The 20522-nt window shown below is 46.0% G+C and overlaps 1 protein-coding gene across 5 annotated transcripts in view; it reads right to left on the minus strand.

Moving 5' to 3' along the window:
• stag2a (STAG2 cohesin complex component a) overlaps positions 1-20522 on the minus strand; it is a 78759-nt gene that overhangs the window by 15911 nt on the left and 42326 nt on the right. For 4 of the 5 annotated variants that reach the window (XM_060912585.1, XM_060912586.1, XM_060912584.1 and 1 more), the window contains exons 14-23: positions 6990-7098; positions 6724-6841; positions 6537-6640; positions 6374-6466; positions 6001-6090; positions 5618-5821; positions 5455-5525; positions 5257-5344; positions 4929-5009; positions 4639-4731 (exon numbers count right to left, since the gene is read on the minus strand). In XM_060912585.1, coding sequence (XP_060768568.1) covers positions 4639-4731; positions 4929-5009; positions 5257-5344; positions 5455-5525; positions 5618-5821; positions 6001-6090; positions 6374-6466; positions 6537-6640; positions 6724-6841; positions 6990-7098 — 1051 coding nt within the window. The remainder of the gene's footprint in view (positions 1-4638; positions 4732-4928; positions 5010-5256; positions 5345-5454; positions 5526-5617; positions 5822-6000; positions 6091-6373; positions 6467-6536; positions 6641-6723; positions 6842-6989; positions 7099-20522) is intronic. The other variant, XM_060912587.1, reaches the window with a different exon arrangement.

Here is a 20522-nt window from a genome sequence, read left to right on the forward strand (position 1 = left end):
CGGCACTTGGCCAAATTAGGGTCTTTCGCCTGCTCCAGCTTAATTAACTCCTTATCCACAGAGAGCGACAAGTCACCCTCCACAGGAGTTGGGAGCGGCTCAGACACAGTCACTGACTGGCTGCTGGAAGAAGACTCAAGCAAACCATCCGACATGAACGTATCAGACAGATCAACAGCCTCACCATATTTCCGAGCCTGAGCTCGAGTAACGACACAAGCTGGAAACACCTGAGCAAGGCTTTGATCAGAATCGCAATCAGACAGAATCGGTCACCTCAGGAAGTAGCACTTTCCCACCCGCTAAATCATTCCCCAAAATAAAATCAACATCCTTCACAGGAAGTTTGGAACGGATGCCCACTTTGACAGGACCCGACACTAAATCATGAACAATATGCACATTATGCAACGGAACGGACGTAATTCCCAGCTCAACTCCCTGAACCAAGACATCGGAGCCACAATACGTGAGGTCAGAAAAAGGAAGCACGGAGTCACAAATAAAGGACTGGGCGGCACCAGTATCTCGCAAAACTCTAATTGGGATCTGATCTCCCTCCCGACCAGTGAGAGAGACCAATCCCTTTAAAATAAATGGATCGTACAGAGAACAGGTAGCGTCATCTGCACTCTGGACACGCACAAAACCACAGCTTTTTGGCTGCGTCTGTGGAGACAGTTTTCGTTTTTGCAACACAGGACACACGGCAATAAGATGGCCAGACTCGTGGCAATAGAAACACTCACGCGTTTCAGTCGTAGGCGAGGTCTTGCTGGCAGTATTTCCATTACCACTGTCAGATTGTCTAAAGACTCGCTTCGGACTAGAAGGCTGAGATTGAACGCGACGGGAGGAGTTAAAAACAGACTTATGTGTCAACGTATATTCGTCAGCACAGACAGCGGCCTGTGCCAAAGTTGTAAGGTTCCTTTCATTGATAAACGTAGCGATTGAATCCAACACACAGTTTTTAAATTCCTCCAATAGAATCATCTTGCGAAGCTGATCTTTAGTCTGGATTTGCAAGGACGAACACCAGCGATTAAACGAGTTCTCCTTTTCTCTTGCAAACTCCACGAACGTCAAGTTGTCTAATTTTTTTAAACCACAAAATTTCTGTCTATATGCCTCTGGGACTAGTTCGTAGGCGCGCAAAATTGCAGTTTTAACAATCGCGTAATCAGAACTCTGATCAACAGTTAGAGCAGAATAAACGTCTTTAGCCTTTCCAGTCAACACGCATTGCAGCAACAGTGTCCACACAGCAGAAGGCCATTGTAATGTTGTTGCAACGCGTTCAAAGTGTGCGAAATATTTTTCGACTTCACTAAAGATTGGTACCATTCGAATATTTCTGGTTACATCAAAAGCAAAGTCACGTCAAGGAGTAGGGGGAGAAACAACGGCAGCTTGAGAACTACCAGCAGGTAGAGTCACCTGCACAGGCCGTACAGGAGACGACTGAACAGAGTGTGGAGGAGAGGCAGGAGGAGGAACTAGCGGAGCGCTATGAATAATGAAACGAATGAAACGAATAAAACAAGATCAAAACCACTAGTGCGAATTTACCCAACCACCCTTAAACAGCCAAGGCACGACTGCGGAAACCCTAGTCCTACTTACCTACCCCATAAAAAAAAAAAACAACTAGCCTCGACTAGTCTTCAGAGGCGTAACGATTGAAGGCGGCTTTAAATGCTTAACGCATAGGAGATGCATCAACGTGATCCACCTCCTTGCAGCATACCTCCCCCCGGGGTAACCTCCAAAACAGAAATCAAAGAAAGCAAAAATAGTGCTCCGATGGAAGAATTCCAGAAATCCAGCTGGAGCACACTACCTCACTAGAGTTTCCGAATAAGAGCAGCTTATTAAGTATGAGCGCCCAAGTGGAAATTTGGGTTTAAGACGAGCCCCCAATTGTTACATGCTCTAGGGAGGCATGAACAATCCAAAAAAAAAGGGGTGGTAACATAAACCCAAAACACAAGACAACGTAAAAAAGGGTGAAATTTATTTACAAAAGTGCTTAACAAAAGGTGATAGAAAAAACGGAATGCAAAGTCCAACAAGGAGGGTGGCAGTCCCAGGAGCCAACCCTCAACCGAGCAGACAGACGCGAAATGGCAAGACAAGTGTGCAAAAACCCCAAAACCCTCTAACAGGTGGAAGCACAGGTTTATATAGGCCTTCCTCAAGTGAAAACAGGTGAAAGGAGGAGGAGCCAACACAAGCTGCTACACCTGAGGAGAGAGACACACACAAAGAAGGAGAAACATGCACACATACAGACACAGGAGGCGTAACACGTAACAGGCACATTGGGCGCCTCCGAAGTGGTCTCTCCTCTGCTCTGCACATTTTACTGAAGACTCGTACGAGACCTCTGATCTGTTGAGGAGCGTTGGCTATAAGCCTGGATTGAAAGAGGGTGCAGTAGCAACAATTAAAGGAAAAGAAAACTACAAGAAAAGGAAAGCAAGTTCAGTTGCACCAGTCCTCCCGGAGCGTGAGCCGAGGGTTGTTGGTAAAACCCGGGATGGAATGGGACACATTATCGCTCAGGCAGTGACCTCCCTGCAGTTGTTGCTAAAACTGGTGACATTCCGTCCCATCCCGGGTTTTAGTAATTTCCTGAGCCCAGCAGTAATGATGGAGTACTCAGTATGGAGAAAATGGAGAATGAGTGGAGCAGCCGTCTGATTTCTAAACTGGATATCGCTGCCATCTCGCCCTTACGTGGAAGAAGCGAATGAACGGAGAACTAAACGAACAACTGAAAGTCAGACTGTTTCAAAACAATCGGCCACAAGATCGGCCTTCAAGAAGCGAGAACACAGACGGGTAAGCTCCGACTCTCATTTAGATTTAAAAAAAAAAAAAAAACACAACACATTGTTTCCCTGCATTTAGATTAATCCATGTAACTTGTATTGTGTGTTTAAGTTAGCGGTATAAGATTATTTAATTTGCTTCAGAATGTGACTGTCTCAGTTCATCTGATTATTTAATGAGCCTTTTATGTTTTATCAGTGAAAATGCATGCATGTACTGTATGTTGCATAAGTTATAGCACCCATCCTGTTTTAATGAGTCTCAACCCACAATCAGTGAAGTCAAATCAGTCTTAGCTGAGCGAGTCGGTAACGCTATTTCTTACTTTCACCATAAATTGTTATTTATATGACTTTGGTCTATAGCTGTAAAAGGCCTCGGCCTTAAAACCGGTTCCCGCTGTGACGTCACGCACTCAGGGCTGGCTGGCTCAGCGGGGCAGCGCCAATCACAACTTTACGGTCGATTTTAACTCTCAAAAATATATTTTTATTCCCATTTATGCAGCATGCAAGAGTCAAGGATGGAGATACTATCCACTCAAATTTATTTAACAATAAAGGCTCTGCGTATCTGCTTTAAGGTGTGTAACAGTACGGCATCGTCACTGTCATATTTTTCATTTCTCAATTCTCCACACATTCTCTATTGGGGACCGAGGGGACACGCCCTCTTCAGCAGCCACGCCTTTGTAATGTGAGCAGAAACTCAGTGGACTTTTCTGCATTAATGCTCCATCACAGAAGTGCAAGTTACCTCTGCCAAGGGCACTGACCCAACCCCATACCATGACACACCCTGGCTTTTGGACTCGTTCCTGCTAACAGTCTGGATGGTCCTTTTCCTCTTTGGTCCGGAGCACACGGCGTCTTCCAAAAAAGACCTGGAATACTGATTCGTCTGACCACAGTACCCATTCCCACTGTGTGATGGTCCATCCCAGACACCGCTGAGCCCAGAGAAGTCGACGGCGCTTCTGGACACAGTTAACATAAAGCTTCCTTTTTACACAGTAAAGTTTTAACTGGTGTTTGTGGCTGTAACTCTGTATTGTAGCTTGATAAAGGTTCTCCAGAGTGATCCCGAGCCCATGTGGTTCTATCAGCTGTAGATGAATGACGGTTTTTGATGCAGTGAGGGATCGGAGCTCACAGGGGTTCAGATTAGGCTTGAGCCCTTTACACACCGAAATTCCTCCAGATTCCTTGAATGGTTTAATGATATTCTGCACCGCAGAGGGTGAAATATCCAAACCCCTTCCCATCTTTCTTTCAGGAACATTGTTTTTAAACATTTCAATAATTTTCTCACGCATTTGTTGACCAACTGGAGATCCTCAGCCCGTCTTTACTCCTCAAACACTCGGCCTTTCCTGGAGACTGATTTTGTACTGAATCATGATTACAGTCACCTGTTTCACATCACATCATTATTTAACCTCATTATTAGCACTAAACTGCCCCGCCCCAGCTTTTTTTGGAATGTGTTGCAGGCCTGAAATGCAGGAATGGATGTCTATTAACAAAGGAAATGAATCTGTTTACATATTCCATACCATTCCAACTTTTCTGATTTGGAGTTGTGAAAAAAAAAAAATAAATAAATGTAAAAAAAAAAAAAAGCCTAGAACCAATAGCAGTACAGTGAAGAGTCTAGCACTGCACTGACTATTAGATGATTAGAACTGCAGGAAGGAAGTGTAGAACTGGTTTATGACACACTGAACATGTGCAGAGTCTGAGGTGGGCTGGAGTCACAGCACTGCTCTGCCCTCAACTGGAACACCTGTTTTGATTTTACCTGCTCTTTAACAGCCATATTGAGACTGCTGAGGTACTGCTGACACATGAGACAGAATGCTCGTATCTGCTTCCTCAGGGTCATCAGCTCAGCCTGAGAGTGATTCACACACACACACACACACACACACACACACACACACACACACACGATTAGCTGAGAGCAGTACAGCATGGTTCTGTCCTACTTCATCTCACAACCTAATCCTGTGTTGGAGACTAACTGTGTTTAACCAGCGACAGGCCCTGTGTGTGTGTGTGTGCGCGCGCGAGTTTGTGCGAGTGACCGACCTTTGGGGAGCTGCCCTCTGAGACTTTTGCCAGGTTCCACAGGATGACGTAATGAGTGCACTGCATAGCATGGACCACTATCTGCGCACGCATGCATACACACAGATAAAATACATAAAAGTACTTTCTGGGGCAAAAGGTGGTGTTATCTGTCTGTAATCATCCACAAGCATTTCTATTTGTCCTTCCATCTGTTTATATCTATCCTACTACATACACATCCTTCTGTCTATCAACATGCCTAATTTATATATACATCTTTCAGTTCATACACCTGAGGATGGTGTGTGTGTGTGTGTGTGTGTGTGTGTAAAAAATATGTATGTACCTGTTCAGGCATGTCTCCATTCTGCAGTCCTGTGTTCAGCAGTCTGTAGTTACAGCTGAACAGATCCCACTTAGTCAGGTCATGGGCACTGGGTGCACACACACACACACACACACACACACACACACACACACACACACTTATAGTACTGCACACACATCTCATTTAGCTTGGGTCAGTGTGCGCGCGCATTTTTACTTGTGAAAGGCTGTGATTCTCTTGAGTGTTGACAAAACCTGAAATGCATCATCTTCATCAGGCTCCTCCCCCTGACAGAAAGACAGGAGAGAGGTTCAGAAACACACACACACACACACACACCCTAAGAAACATGTGCCCCCACCCCCCCTTCACTCCCCACCTCACTGAGGAAGTCGTCGAGCAGGCGGTTGAGTTTGTCAATCTGCTCATCCATCAGCTGGCTCAGTGTGATGTCCACACGATTATAGATGGTGAACTCCTCATTACACAGAGCGTGGAACGTCATTGAACACTCCTCCAACACACCGGTGTCCGTGTGCTTCTCCACCACGTCGCGGATCTGTCGCAGAAGAGCATCCAGGTGCTGCAGGTTCACACACACAAACAGCCTGCATCTGCACTTCAGCTTTCTTCACCCAAACTGTTAAAAGCTACACTAAGACAAAGGCAAAACTAAAGATTAAGTCAGAGATAGTGTGTGTGTGTGTGTGTGTGTGGGGGGGGGGGGGGGGGGTTGGGGTGATGGGGGGGGGGGTGGAATACCTTTTCCAGTCGACCCGTGGTGTAGATCTCCAGATCAAAATACTGCGGCAACTGTAGCAGGTTTGTTACTTTCTCAGCGTCTACACAGTACTGGCATACAGACACATTCGCATGAGGACTCGGGGTGTGCATTACACACACACACACACACACACACACACACGAGTCCATATACAGAATAGGGCTATAATCAGGGCTCTTAAATTAATAAGCAATTTAAAATGTATAAAATAAAGAATATACATACTGCATCCTGTTGGATGTGTGTGCGTTTTAAAACTGATATACAGTCTGTCAGTAGTTCAGTCCAACAAGCTGTTAGTGTAGTGAGGGGGCTGTGTGTGTGTGTGTGTGTGTGTGTGTGAGAGATTACTTTGGCCAGGAGCAGGGGCAGAGCCACAGTGAAGATCTCGGTGATTTTGGTCCGATCATCCAGCTGCATTTTTTTTTCTTTCGCCGTCATGACCTGAAAAACAATGATGACATGAAATGTGTGTGAGAGACAGAGAGAGTGAGTGAGACACAGAGACACTCACCCTCTTCCCTGTGCCACGGCCAATAGGTGGGTGACACTCGCACGACTGTCTGACGGCACACAGCATGATCTCAATCAGAGCCGTCTCCTGTCTGTCTGTTAGAGCTGTCTCACACACACACACAAAATTCTCAAATCACACACACTTCAACAATTTTAGAACACACTGATTTTTAGGGTGTGCACACCTTCCTCTCCAGGAAAGGGTTCATCCAGCAGAAGGCTGATGAAACTCTCCCAGTCCTTCAGCAGCTCTGATCCACACTCCCACAGACTGTCCACAAGGTACGCCCCGTGTTCATGCAGCTGCACACACACCACACACACACGCGTGTAAAAGTTGTGTGCACAATTAAACAGAGGATGTGATGTACAATTTCTTTCTTGAACTTCACAATGTTAACTTCTGAGAAGTTTCTAAAACACACACACACACACACACACACACACACACCTCACTCTCCAGGAAGAAGAAGACAGTGGTTTTGATGAGGTTTGCATTCAGACACTGTCGCCCTCTCCTTGGCAGACCCTCCTCCTCTGGACCGCGCTGACTGAACAATCTGCGCGCACGCACACACAGCTAATGAGACAAAAGCACGTAATGTGGTAGCAGTGAACATGTTTCAATCAGAAGGTACACGGCACCCTCGCAAAGGAATGTACGTGTGTACTGACAATCTCCACATGGTGGTGCTGCCGAGTCACACATCAATCTCACCCCACTGACAGAGCAGCACTGCAGGTATAATTCGCAGCTAGCATTGTCAGTCCCAGTGATGTGGGCATGACGTGTATACCTGTCAGTCAGTCATAGCGAATGAGGTGTGGCCTAGACCAGGGGCTCTCAACCTTTTCTACCTGGAGGTTCATCTATTCATATTGTAATGAGTCGGGGCCCATTAAAAACATCCCCAATTATTTTGGCTCATCTATTCGATTAGAATCTAAATCATTGTGAAGTGTATTAATGGGATGCGACATGACATCACTCCCTGTTACAGATGGGAGCCCAGGAATTAAATAAATACAATAGAGACAAACCGTTTTTAAATTGTAGGTGTTGTATTTAAAACCGTATGGATGTGTCAGAAGCCAAACCCCTGCATGCAGGTCATTCTCAGCCAAAAGGGATTAATGATCCAAAAGTGGAGTCTGATCCATTAACACAAGAACTTACTGCCATATTTGTGTTGCTTGTTTGCTGAAGTTATTAAAACCAAGACGTGGATATACAATGGTACTTGAAACTTTGTGAACCAAGGCTCGAAATTCACGGTGGTCCGGTCGCCCGAGGCGACTTAATTTGTCATTTGGCGGGTAATTCCTGTCACTAGGCAGCCCGGCTGGCTAGTTGAAAATAAAAAATATATATGAAGCGAAGATTCAGACTAGGGCTGTGCGATATATCGAATATACTAGATATATCTCCGAAAATTCTGTGTGAGATACATAAAATTATTATATCGTAACTATCAAGTATTTTATGGTCATCTGCCGACTTGAATTTGTTTCGTGTTTGTTTAAAACCTTTTCCGGTGGTTTTCTCCCTGTGGATTTATGGTATGGCTCAGTTGGATAAGGCGCCATACCATAAATCCGGGGACCCGGGTTCGATTCCGACCCGAGGTCATTTCCCGATCCCTCCCCGTCTCTCTCTCCCACTCATTTCCTGTCTCTACACTGTCCTATCCAATAAAAGTGAAAAAAAGCCCCCAAAAAATCTTAAAAAAACAAAACAAAATCATGCACTTGCCAACCAATCCTGGGCGACATCTCGGTGCTGAAAGGAACTTGCGGGCAGTGTTGCCAGATTGGGCAGTTTTAAGTGCATTTTGGTGGGTTTTGGGCTGGAAAATGTCAGCAGTATCTGGCAACACTGCTTACGGGAAGATTTTCTAGTTTCGGTTTCTAGTCAGCGCTGACTCAGTTTGTGCAATCGCTGTTGTTGCATAGGCTACCGTGTAAGCTGTCAATTTCAGCAACAAATTAAAAATGGAAGCAGACGATTTGGTTCCTAAAAGAACTAGTAAGGGGTCAGTCCCCTGGCATTTTTTTGGATATTGCGAGGAGGACGTGGAACAGCAAATGCCAGTTTGTAAAAAGTGTGCAAAAAAAAAACAGTATCAAAATACTCGGGTCTTGAAATAAATGCACATTAGTCATGAACAATGGTGACTACTCTCTTTTGGGTTATTTTTGACAGAAGTAAAATTCATACATGAACAAATTTTGGTGAGCTGATTTTCTGTTTGGCGAGTTACTTTGGAAGGGAACTAGTCCAGCTGGCTGGTGGAAAAATATATATGATTTTCAAGCCCTGTGAACCCTTTAGAATTTTCTATATTTCTGCATAAATATGACCTAAAACATCATCAGATTTTCACACAAGTCCTAAAAGTAGATAAAGAGAACCCAGTTAAACAAATGAGACAAAAATATTATACTTGGTCATTTATTTATTGAGGAAAATGATCCAATATTACATATCTGTGAGTGGCAAAAGTATGTGACCCTTTGCTTTCAGTATCTGGTGTGACCCCCTTATGCAGCAATAACTGCAATTAAACATTTGCGGTAACTGTTGATCAGTCCTGCACACCGGCTTGGAGGAATTTTAGCCCGTTCCTCCGTACAGAACAGCTTCAACTCTGGGATGTTGGTGGGTTTCCTCACATGAACTGCTCGCTTCAGGTCCTTCCACAACATTTCCATTGGATTAAGGTCAGGACTTTGACTTGGCCATTCCAAAACATTCACTTTATTCTTCTTTAACCATTCTTTGGTAGAACGACTTGTGTGCTTAGGGTCGTTGTCTTGCTGCATGACCCACCTTCTCTTGAGATTCAGTTCATGGACAGATGTCCTGACATTTTCCTTTAGAATTCGCTGGTATAATTCAGAATTCATTGTTCCATCAATGATGGCAAGCCATCCTGGCCCAGATGCAGCAAAACAGGCCCAAACCATGATACTACCACCACCATGTTTCACAGATGGGATAAGGTTCTTATGCTGGAATGCAGTGTTTTCCTTTCTCCAAACATAACGCTTCTCATTTAAACCAAAAAGTTCTATTTTGGTCTCATCCGTCCACAAAACATTTTTCCAATAGCCTTCTGGCTTGTCCACGTGATCTTTTGCTGCTCATCTGCAGTTTGCTATGTTCTATTTGGAGAGCAGTGGCTTTCTCCTTGCAACCCTGCCATGCACACCATTGTTGTTCAGTGTTCTCCTGATGGTGGACTCATGAACATTAGCCAATGTGAGAGAGGCCTTCAGTTGCTTAGAAGTTACCCTGGGGTCCTTTGTGACCTCGCCGACTATTACACGCCTTGCTCTTGGAGTGATCTTTGTTGGTGGACCACTCCTGGGGAGGGTAACAATGGTCTTGAATTTCCTCCATTTGTACACAATCTGTCTGACTGTGGATTGGTGGAATCCAAACTCTTTAGATTTCATGAGTGCTACCCAACATGGGAAAGGTGGAGGGATCGCAAATGTATTCAAAGCCTCTTTTCAATGTAAACAGTCCTCACTTGGTGATTTTACATCCTTTGAACACTTATGTGCACTTGTTACATGCTCTCCTAACATATTGTTATTAACTATTTACAGGCCTCTGAGACATTCAGCCAAAGTTTTTCTGGAAGAGTTTGGTGAACTGTTGTCAGTCATTTGCTTAGAGTTTGACTGTCTTATTATATCTGGGGATTTTAACTTGCATGTAGATAATCCTGAAAACACTTATGCCAGAGAACTACTTGCACTTATTGACAACTTCAACCGAGTAAAATATGTACAGGGGCCGACCCACTCTCGTGGTCATACCCTTGACCTCGTTATTGCAAAGGGTCTTACTGTTTCTACTACTGTTGTTGACCTGGCCTTATCTGATCATTTCTGTGTTTTCTCTGATGTTTCTATGTCCCCTCACATTCAGAACAGCTCAACGACTATGGGTAGGAGAGTCATAAATGACAACACATGTTCTCTTTGAGCAAGCTCTCTCTCGGATCTCAACTAAAATGTCAGACTCTGTAGACGACTTACTGGAAATTTTTTATTTAAATATGACCCAAATTATGGATGATATTGCTCCATTCAAAATCAAAAGAGTCAATGACAAGCAGAAAGCACCATGGAAGCAACACCCAGCTGTTAAACTGCTAAAGAGAGAATGTAGGAAGACTGAAAGAAAATGGCACAAATCTAAACTTCACATCCATTATCAAATCCATAAAGAGATGCTTTGTAAATATAATTATGAAATTGGTAAAGCAAGACAGTCTTTCTTCTCCAACATCAACAACAGGAATATGAACAATGCCCGTGTGCTATTTTCAACAGTAGAGAAGCTAACTAATCCCCCACCACAATTAGCACCTGAACTTCTCTCAGTTAATAAATGCAATGAGTTTGCATCTTTTTTCAAAGGTAAAATGGATAAAATATGGCAGAATATTGCTCATAATATATCTCAGTTGCAAATAACTGAAAAGCTGCAATCACCAGTGACACAGACAGACAATTTCAACACAATGTCAGAATTTTGTTTAATTGATTACGAGACTCTTGAAAAAACTGTACAAAATCTCAGTTCCTCAACATCTGAATTGGACATTCTGCCCACCAACTTTAAGTCTGTTCTTCACCTCATAATTACAGATGTGCTTCAGATCATAAATACATCCCTAGAGACTGGCATTGTTCCTGTGTCCCTGAAAAAATGCCGTTGTAAAGCCCCTACTTAAAAAGAATAATCTGGATGCTTCAGTATTGAACAACTACAGGCCAATATCAAATCTACCATTCATCGGGAAAATCCTTGAAAAAATTGTCTTCAATCAATTAACTGCCTTCTTGATATCAAACAGCTGTTTTGATAACTTTCAGTCAGGATTTCGTGCCAATCATAGCACTGAAACAGCGCTGATTAAAGTTATAAATGACATACGTCTTAATACTGATGCAGGCAAAACATCGGTCCTGGTGTTACTGGACCTCAGTGCAGCTTTTGATACTGTTGATCATAACATACTGCTATATCGACTTGAACACTGGGTTGGGTTGACTGGTAAAGTTATCAATTGGTTAAAATCATAAAAGATAGAAGCTTCTTTGTTACCATGGGAAATTGTACCTCAACATCAATGTCCTTGACCTGTGGTGTCCCCCAGGGGTCGATCCTTGGACCATTACTATTTAATCTTTATATGCTCCCACTTGGACAAATTATCAAGAACAACTCAATTTTGTATCACTGCTATGCAGATGACACCCAAATTTATTTTGCTCTATCACCTAATGATTATGCCCCCCTTGAATGTCTCTACCAGTGTATCAACCAAATCAACAACTGGATGTCACAAAGTTTTCTTCAGCTGAACACAGATAAAACAGAAGTAATTCTATTTGGGAAAAAAGATGAAAGACTCAGGATTACCACTATTCTTGACACAAAGGGGATTAAAACAAAAGAAATGGTTAAAAATCTTGGTGTTTTCATTGACAGCGAGCTAAACTTTGACAGTCACGTGAAAGCAATCACTAAATCGGCATTTTATCACCTAAAAAACATTTCCAAACTAAGAGGACTTGTGTCAAAAAATGATCTGGAAAAACTTATACATGCCTTCATCTCTAGTAGGGTTGATTACTGCAATGGCCTTTTCACAGGCCTGCCAAAAAAGACCATCAAACGACTTCAGCTGGTTCAAAATGCAGCGGCGAGGGTTCTCACACGAACAAAAAGAACAGAGCACATTACTCCAATTCTAAGGTCCCTTCACTGGCTTCCAGTAAGCTACAGAATTGACTTTAAAGCATTGCTGCTGGTGTACAAATCTCTAAATGGTACAGGGCCCAATTATCTCTCTGATAAGTTGCAGCAGCCTAACCCAATCAGATCTACCAGATCGCAGCAGAATTTACTGGTAAAACCTGTTGTTAAAACAAAGTGTGGTGAAGCAGCTTTTAGCTACTATGCAGTACAGCTATGGAACCAACTGCCAGAGGACATTAAAAATGCTCCTGCTGTTGGCAGCTTCAAATCTAGATTAAAGACCAAGCTGTTTTCAGATGCTTTCTGCTAACTGATAAATACCATCATCTTTACATGTTTTAAACTTTACTTAACTTTTATTCCATTTTATTCTGCTGTTTTTACTGAACTTTTACTTCATTTTATTACTTTATTTCTACTATTGTTTAATTCTTATATTATTTGTATTTTTCTCTCTTCTTCTCCCTTTTTTTATGTAATATTGATTTCTATTGTTTACTGTTTTGCTTTTACCTCTGTAAAGCACATTGAACTGTGTGGCAGCGGGGGTGTGGCCAAGCATCGGTCTGTGACAGGAGGGCGGAGTCAGGGAAGGTAAGTGGCAGAATCACTACACCTGATGTCAATTAACCTGTGTGTGTGTGTGTGTGTGTGTGTGTCTTCCCAGTGACCGCACCCTATATAAAGAGAGAGAGAGAGCAGAGAAAGGCAGCTCTCTCTGGAACCAGTCAACTAGTGTGTTCTGTGTGACTGGATATATTTGTCTCTGAAAAGAACAAATAAATAGCATTATGGAACTTTATTCTGGCCTGCCGTCTTTCTGTGCTCCTCCCCCTCCTACGAACTGCCTCAGTGGTGCTGAAACCCGGGACGGAGCACAGGAAAAGAACAGCCCCATGGAGTCCTCCCCCTTCGCGGACCTGGTCCACGCCCTCGCCACGGCCCAGCAGAGCCAGCACCAGGCGCTAATCACCCTCCGGAAGGAGCAAGAGCGCCGGTTCGAGGCCCTGGTGCTGGCGCAGCAGGAAGATCGTCAGGTGTTCCGGCACCTCCTCCCGTCGGCGGGGTCCACCAGCACTCCCACCACGTGCCCGTCCCCCCTCACCCTAACCAAGATGGGCCCGCAGGACGACCCCGAGGCATTCATTATGCTCTTCGAGCAAGTCGCGCAGACCTCGGGGTGGCCGATGGAGCAGCGCGCGGCGCGCCTTCTCCCCCTGCTAACGGGAGAGGCGCAGCTGGCCGTGCTACAGCTCCCCACCGACTGCCGGCTGGCCTACGCGGACCTTCGCCGGGCCGTCCTCCAGCAGGTGGGGCGCACCCCTGAACAACAATGACAGCGCTTCCGCGCTCTACGGCTGGAGGAAGTCGGCCGGCCGTTCGCGTTTGGCCAGCAGCTCCGGGACGCCTGCTGGCGGTGGTTAAGGGCCAACAACCGCGATGCCGAGGGAATCCTCGATCAGGTGGTGCTGGAGCAGTTCGTCGGCCGCCTGCCAGAAGGAACCGCGGAGTGGGTCCAGTGCCACCGCCCGGCATCACTAGATCAGGCCATCGAGTTGGCGGAGGACCATTTGGCGGTTGTTCCAATGGCAGGACAGCGGACATCCTCTTCTCTCTCTCTCTCCTCCTGTGTCTTGTCCTCGCCCCGTTCCCCCACCGCAGAGGCGGGGGCCAGCCCTACCCCAGCCGGCCCGTCGCACCCGCGGTGTCCTCCCGTTTTTCCCTTCTGTGTCTGTCTCTCCCCCCCCTTCAGGTGAGTGAGCCCCAGGGCGCCGGTGCAGAGAGGAAGCCTGGGCTGGTTTGCTGGCGCTGCGGGGAGCCGGGCCACCTCCAACAGCAATGTTTGGCAATGGAAGTGGGCGCGGTGGTTCGGATCCCAGATGCGCCAGGAGCTGCCCTCGATCGGGCCGGAGCGTATCGCATACCGGTGAGTATCCAAGGGGATACATATCAGGCATTGGTGGATTCCGGTTGTAATCAGACCTCAATTCACCAAAGCCTGGTGCAAGACGAGGCATTGGGGGAACACGGGGTGAAGGTGTTGTGTGTGCACGGGGATGTTCACAGCTACCCGTTGGTGTCGGTCCAAATTTTGTTCCGAGGGGAAAAAACTTATAGTAAAGGTGGCGGTTAATCCTCGCCTCACCCACTCGATAAATTTTGGGGACTGATTGGCCGGGATTCGGGGAGTTGATGAGTCATCTAGTGAAGAGTGGGTCCTGCCATAGGTCAGCAGGGGGAGGTCACGGTGTCACTTTGGCAGAAGCAGCTGTCGCAGAGCCGTCCACGTCATCTTCGCGTCAGAGTGAGGAGCCACAAGCTCCTCCTCCCTCTCTCGGGGAATCCCTTGCGGATTTCCCGTTAGAGCAGTCGCGAGATGAGACTCTGCGGCATGCGTTTGACCAAGTGAGAGTAATCGATGGTCAAACGCCCCTGCCGAACGCCACCCCGTCCTTCCCCTATTTTACTATTATGAAAGATAGATTATACCGAGTGACACAGGACACTCAGACGAAAGAGCCAATCACCCAGCTTTTGATTCCAAAAAGCCACCGGGAATTGGTATTCCAGGCGGCTCACTTTAATCCCATGGCTGGACACTTAGGGCAGGATAAGACACTAGCCCGAATAATGGCCCAATTCTATTGGCCGGGGATTCGCGACGATGTCCCTAGGTGGTGTACGGCGTGCTGCGAATGCCAGTTAGTAAATCCAGCGGCCATTCCAAAAGCACCTTTGCGCCCCCTACCATTAATCGAGACCCCGTTCGAAAGAATTGGGATGGATCTCGTCGGGCCATTAGATCGGTCAACACGAGGGTACCGCTTTATATTAGTTCTGGTGGACTATGCAACACGATACCCGGAAGCGGTGCCTCTTCGCAATATCTCAGCATGCAGTATTGCGGAGGCACTCTTCCGCGTCATCTCCTGAGTTGGAATCCCGAAAGAGATTCTGACTTACCAAGGCACCTCGTTTATGTCACGAACACTGGGCGAACTGTATGGGCTATTAGGTATTAAGCCGATCCGCACCAGCGTTTATCACCCACAAACGGACGGTTTAGTTGAATGGTTCAATCGCACCCTCAAGAATATAATTAAAAAATTCGTAAGTGAGGATGCACGTAACTGGGATAAATGGCTCGAACCCTTGTTATTTGCAGTGCGAGAGGTCCCCCAAGTCTCCACAGGGTTCTCCCGTTTGAATTGTTATACGGGCGTAAGCCGCGCAGCATTTTAGATGTGCTGCGGGAAAATTGGGAGGAGGGACCTTCACCCGGTAAAAATGAAATTCAATACGTTATTGACCTGCACGCAAAACTCCACACGCTCACACACCTAACCCAGGAGAATTTGCGGCAGGCCCAAGAACGGCAAACCCGCCTGTACGACAGGGGTACGCGCCTTAGGGAGTTCGCACCGGGAGATAAAGTACTCGTACTGTTGCCCACATCGAGCTCCAAATTGATCGCCAGGTGGCAAGGACCCTTTGAGGTCACACAGCGAGTCAGGGACGTCGACTATGAGGTGAGGCGAACGGACAGGGGTGGGGCGCTACAGATTTACCACCTCAATCTACTCAAACTCTGGAACGAGGAGGTCCCCGTAGCACTGGTGTCGGTGGTTCCGGAGAAGGCGGAGCTGGGGCCGGAGGTTCAAAAGGGCGCATTGGCATCGCATACCTCTCCGGTCCCCTGTGGAGACCACCTCTCCCCGACCCAACTCGCGGAGGTCGCCCAGTTGCAGACCGAGTTTTCGGACGTGTTCTCGCCCCTGCCCGGCCGCACCGACCTCATAGAGCACCACATTGAGATGCCCCGGGGGTGGTAGTGCATAGCCGCCCTTACAGGCTGCCCGAACACAAGAAAAAAGTGGTTCAGGAAGAACTCGAGGCCATGCTCGAGATGGGCATCGTCAAGGAGTCCCACAGTGACTGGAGCAGCCCAATGTTCTTGGTTCCCAAGGCCGACGGGTCGGTCCGGTTCTGTGTGGACTACAGAAAAGTCAATGCGGTGTCTAAATTCGACGCGTACCCAATGCCTCGTATTGATGAGTTGCTCGATCGGCTAGGCACGGCTCGCTTTTACTCGACACTGGATTTGACAAAGGGTTATAGGCAGATCCCCTTGACTCCATTATCCCGAGAAAAAACAGCCTTTTCCACACCGTTCGGCTTACACCAGTTTGTCACACTTCCTTTTGGGATGTTTGGGGTGCCCGCTACGTTTCAGCGGCTGATGGACAGGGTCCTCCGCCCCCACGCCACCTATGTGGCCGCATACCTCGACGATATCATTATTTATAGTAATGACTGGCAGCGGCACTTACAACACCTGAGGGCCATCCTTAAGTCGCTGAGGCGAGCGGGTCTCACAGCCAACCCAAAGAAGTGTCCAATTGGGCGGGTGGAAGTACAGTATCTGGGCTTCCACTTGGGCAACGGGCAGGTGCGTCCCCAAATTAACAAGACAGCAGCAATTGCGGCCTGCCCGAGGCCCAAGACCAAAAAGGGGGTGAGACAGTTCCTGGGGCTGGCTGGCTACTATCGTAGGTTTATACCTAATTATTCGGACGTCACCAGCCCGCTGACTGATCTCACTAAAAAGGGGGCACCAGATCCGGTCCAGTGGACGGAGCAATGCCAGCGGGCTTTCTCTGAGGTGAAGGCTGCACTGTGCGGGGGGCCACTATTACACTCCCCTGACTTTTCTCTCCCTTTTATGTTACAGACGGATGAGTTGGACAGAGGGCTGGGGGCCGTGTTGTCCCAGGAGGTGGAGGGGGAGGATCGTCTCGTGCTGTACATCAGCAGAAAGCTGTCAGTACGCGAGGGGCGCTACAGCACAATAGAAAAGGAGTGCCTCGCGATCAAGTGGGCGGTCCTCGCCCTCTGCTACTACCTGCTGGGACGCACTTTCACCCTCTGTTCGGACCACACGCCCCTCCAGTGGCTCCACCGCATGAAGGATACCAACGCACGGATCACCCGTTGGTATCTGGCACTCCAACCCTTTAATTTCAAGGTGATCCACAGGCCGGGGGCGCAGATGGTTGTGGCGGACTTTCTCTCCTGTCGGAGGAGTCGGCTGCAGGCCGGACGGCCGCCCGGCCTGAGTCGGGCGGTGGGGGTATGTGGCAGCGGGGGCGTGGCCAAGCATCGGTCTGTGACAGGAGGGCGGAGTCAGGGAAGGTAAGTGGCAGAATCACTACACCTGATGTCAATTAACCTGTGTTTGTGTGTCTTCCCAGTGACCGCACCCTATATAAAGAGAGAGAGAGCAGAGGAAGGCAGCTTTCTCTGGAACCAGTCAACTAGTGTGTTCTGCGTGACTGGATATATTTGTCTCTGAAAAGAACAAATAAATACCATTATGGAACTTTATTCTGGCCTGCCGTCTTTCTGTGCTCCTCCCCCTCCTATGAACTGCCACAAACTGCCACTGGGTATGAAATGCGCTATAGAAATAAACTTGCCTTTAGAGATGGTTTTGTAACCTTTTCCAGCCTGATGAGCATCAGCAACGCTTTTTCTGAGGCCCTCAGAAATCTCCTTTGTTCGTGCCATGATGCACTTCCACAAACGTGTTGTGAAGATCAGACTTTGATAGATCCCTGTTCTTTAAATAAAACAGGGTGCCCACTCACACCTGATTGTCATCCCATTGATTGAAAAACACCTGCCTATCGGTGTTTGGGATTAGATCCTTACACACTAACAAAAGTTTTTTTCCTGTGAAAGAAAAAATGTACTCGCTAAATTTAACATAATAAAGTTCAATTTATATAGCGCCTTTCACAAACCCAAGGACGCTTTACATAGGAGTTACCAAAAAAAAAGCCACACTTGGAAGAGTAGTGTGCGGTAAAAAGAAAAGTTTTCAAGTTAGCTTTGAAGGAAGAGAGAGTGGAACAGTCACAAAGCGACTGTGGTAACGAGTTCCAAAGTTTAGGAGCAGCAACACTGAATGATCTGCCACCCATAGATGCCAGTTTAAACCGTGGAACAGTCAGAAGTCCACAGACAGAAGATCTGAGGGAGCGGGAGGGACAGTACAAATGAATTAGCTCACAGAGATAGGAAGGGGCGAAACCATGAAGAGCTTTATAGGTTAAAAGCAAGATTTTGTATTTGATCCGAGAGATAACTGGCAACCAATGCAGTTGCTGTAAAACAGGAGTGATGTGAGCAGTGCGCTTGGGGAGTGTGAGGACTCTTGCTGCTGAGTTTTGGATGGACTGCAGGCGATTGAGCAATGTGGCAGAGAGACCATAAAAGAGAGAATTGCAGTAGTCAAGACGAGAAAAAATAAACGCATTGACCAACATATTGGCATCAGTTTCCAAGAGAAAAGGGCGGAGACGATCAGTACTGCGGAGGTGAAAGAAAGCATTCTTAGTAATGAGTTTAAGATGGGGTTCAAACGTAAGGGTGGAGTCAAAGAGAACTCCAAGGTTTTTTATAACTTGGGAAGGACTAATAGACACACCATCAACATCAATAGTAAAACTGGAGAAGTTCAGAACCTGTCTTTTGGTATCTACTAATAGAACCTCCATTTTGCCAGCATTAAGTTTAAGGCAGTTCTTATGCAGCCATTGCTTAAGGTCAGTGATGCAAGACCTTAGCAGCTGGACAGAGGCTATGGAAGGGGTGACAGTGATGTAGATTTGAATATCATCAGCATAACAATGAAAGTTAAGGCCATGGTTACGAATAATCTGGCCTATAGGAGAAACATATAAAAAGAAGGGGACCAAGGACAGAACCCTGAGGCACACCTTGAGCAACAGTAGCAGTGGATGATTTATGAACACCAATACAGATGAACTGTTGCCTGTTTGCTAGATATGACTGAAACCAGGCTAAAGCTAAGCCAGTAATACCAAAAGAAGATAGTCTGGAAATGAGTCTCTCATGATGTACGGTGTCAAAGGCAGCAGTGAGGTCCAAGAGAACGAGGACATTGAGATGACCAGCATCAGTTGAGAGCAGGAGGTCATTAACAACTCTTAAGAGAGCAGATTCAGTGCTGTGCAGATTGCGAAAGCCTGACTGAAAGGGTTCATAGAGATCATTATGAGCAAGGAAAGTATGAAGCTCAGAGGCTACAACTCTCTCCATTACTTTAGCTAAGAAAGGGAGATTAGAGATGGGTTTGTAATTGGACAGTGAAAAAGAATCTAGACCAGGTTTCTTTAGTATCGGTGTAACAGAAGCAATTTTGAGGGAGGTGGGAACAGTGCCTAAAGCAAAACACTGATTAATCATATGAGCAATATAAGAGGAGATAGCAGATACACAGGATTTGAGAAGTGCAGTGGGTGCCGGGTCCAGCAGACATGAGGAGGACTTGGTCATAATTTCTGATACTTTAGAAGAACACATTAGTAAAACAAATTTTGATCCTATTGTAGCCAGAACTAAAATACAAAGACAATAGTTACACATATTATTAATTAACTTAAATGTGAAGATAATTAACTGATAATCAACAGATTTAAGTTTTTTTTTTAAAGATGTGTATATTTTTAGTCTTTTGTATTTATAATTATTTGTATCTGTACATGCACGACCCCACCAGCTCTGATCAACTTACCATGTTTAAATAAAAAGTTATTCATTCATTATGAGTTGGAAAATTACCTATCCTTTGAATTGCCTGAAATCTCAAACTACCTGGTGCTGCAGACATCATTCTACACGGACACACAGATTAAAAACCCGGAAGAGCATGGAGGCATACAAATTTTTATATGTGGCTGGGTTAAAGATCTGGGGATCAGGACACTACAAGATAAATCCTATATCGTTTATACCTATAAGGAGGAATTTCTGGGCTTTGTACACGTCTTTGCAATGATTGCTTGGACATTACAAGTTTTAGTATCGGGTGCAAACTAACCACAACCGCTCGATTTTCAATCCTCCTGCTCTTCTCTTCCAGTAGGCATCACAGATACATATAATTTACCCACAAACATTCGTCTATTCTGCCCACTACGCGCTCTCTGCGTGTGTGTACGCAAGTTAAATATAGAGGAGAATTGTAACAAAAATAAAGGCTTGTTCTTAATTTACCCACATATGCATTTATTCCACTTGAAAAGTGTATGGCAAACCAGCTACCAGATTTGGGACACTATCCTGAACCATTTACTGAACTGACATCGTGAACTATTTAGTATTTGGCTTTTAAAC

The sequence above is a fragment of the Neoarius graeffei genome, chromosome 28, assembly GCF_027579695.1.
Source record: "Neoarius graeffei isolate fNeoGra1 chromosome 28, fNeoGra1.pri, whole genome shotgun sequence".
Lineage (NCBI taxonomy): Eukaryota > Metazoa > Chordata > Actinopteri > Siluriformes > Ariidae > Neoarius > Neoarius graeffei.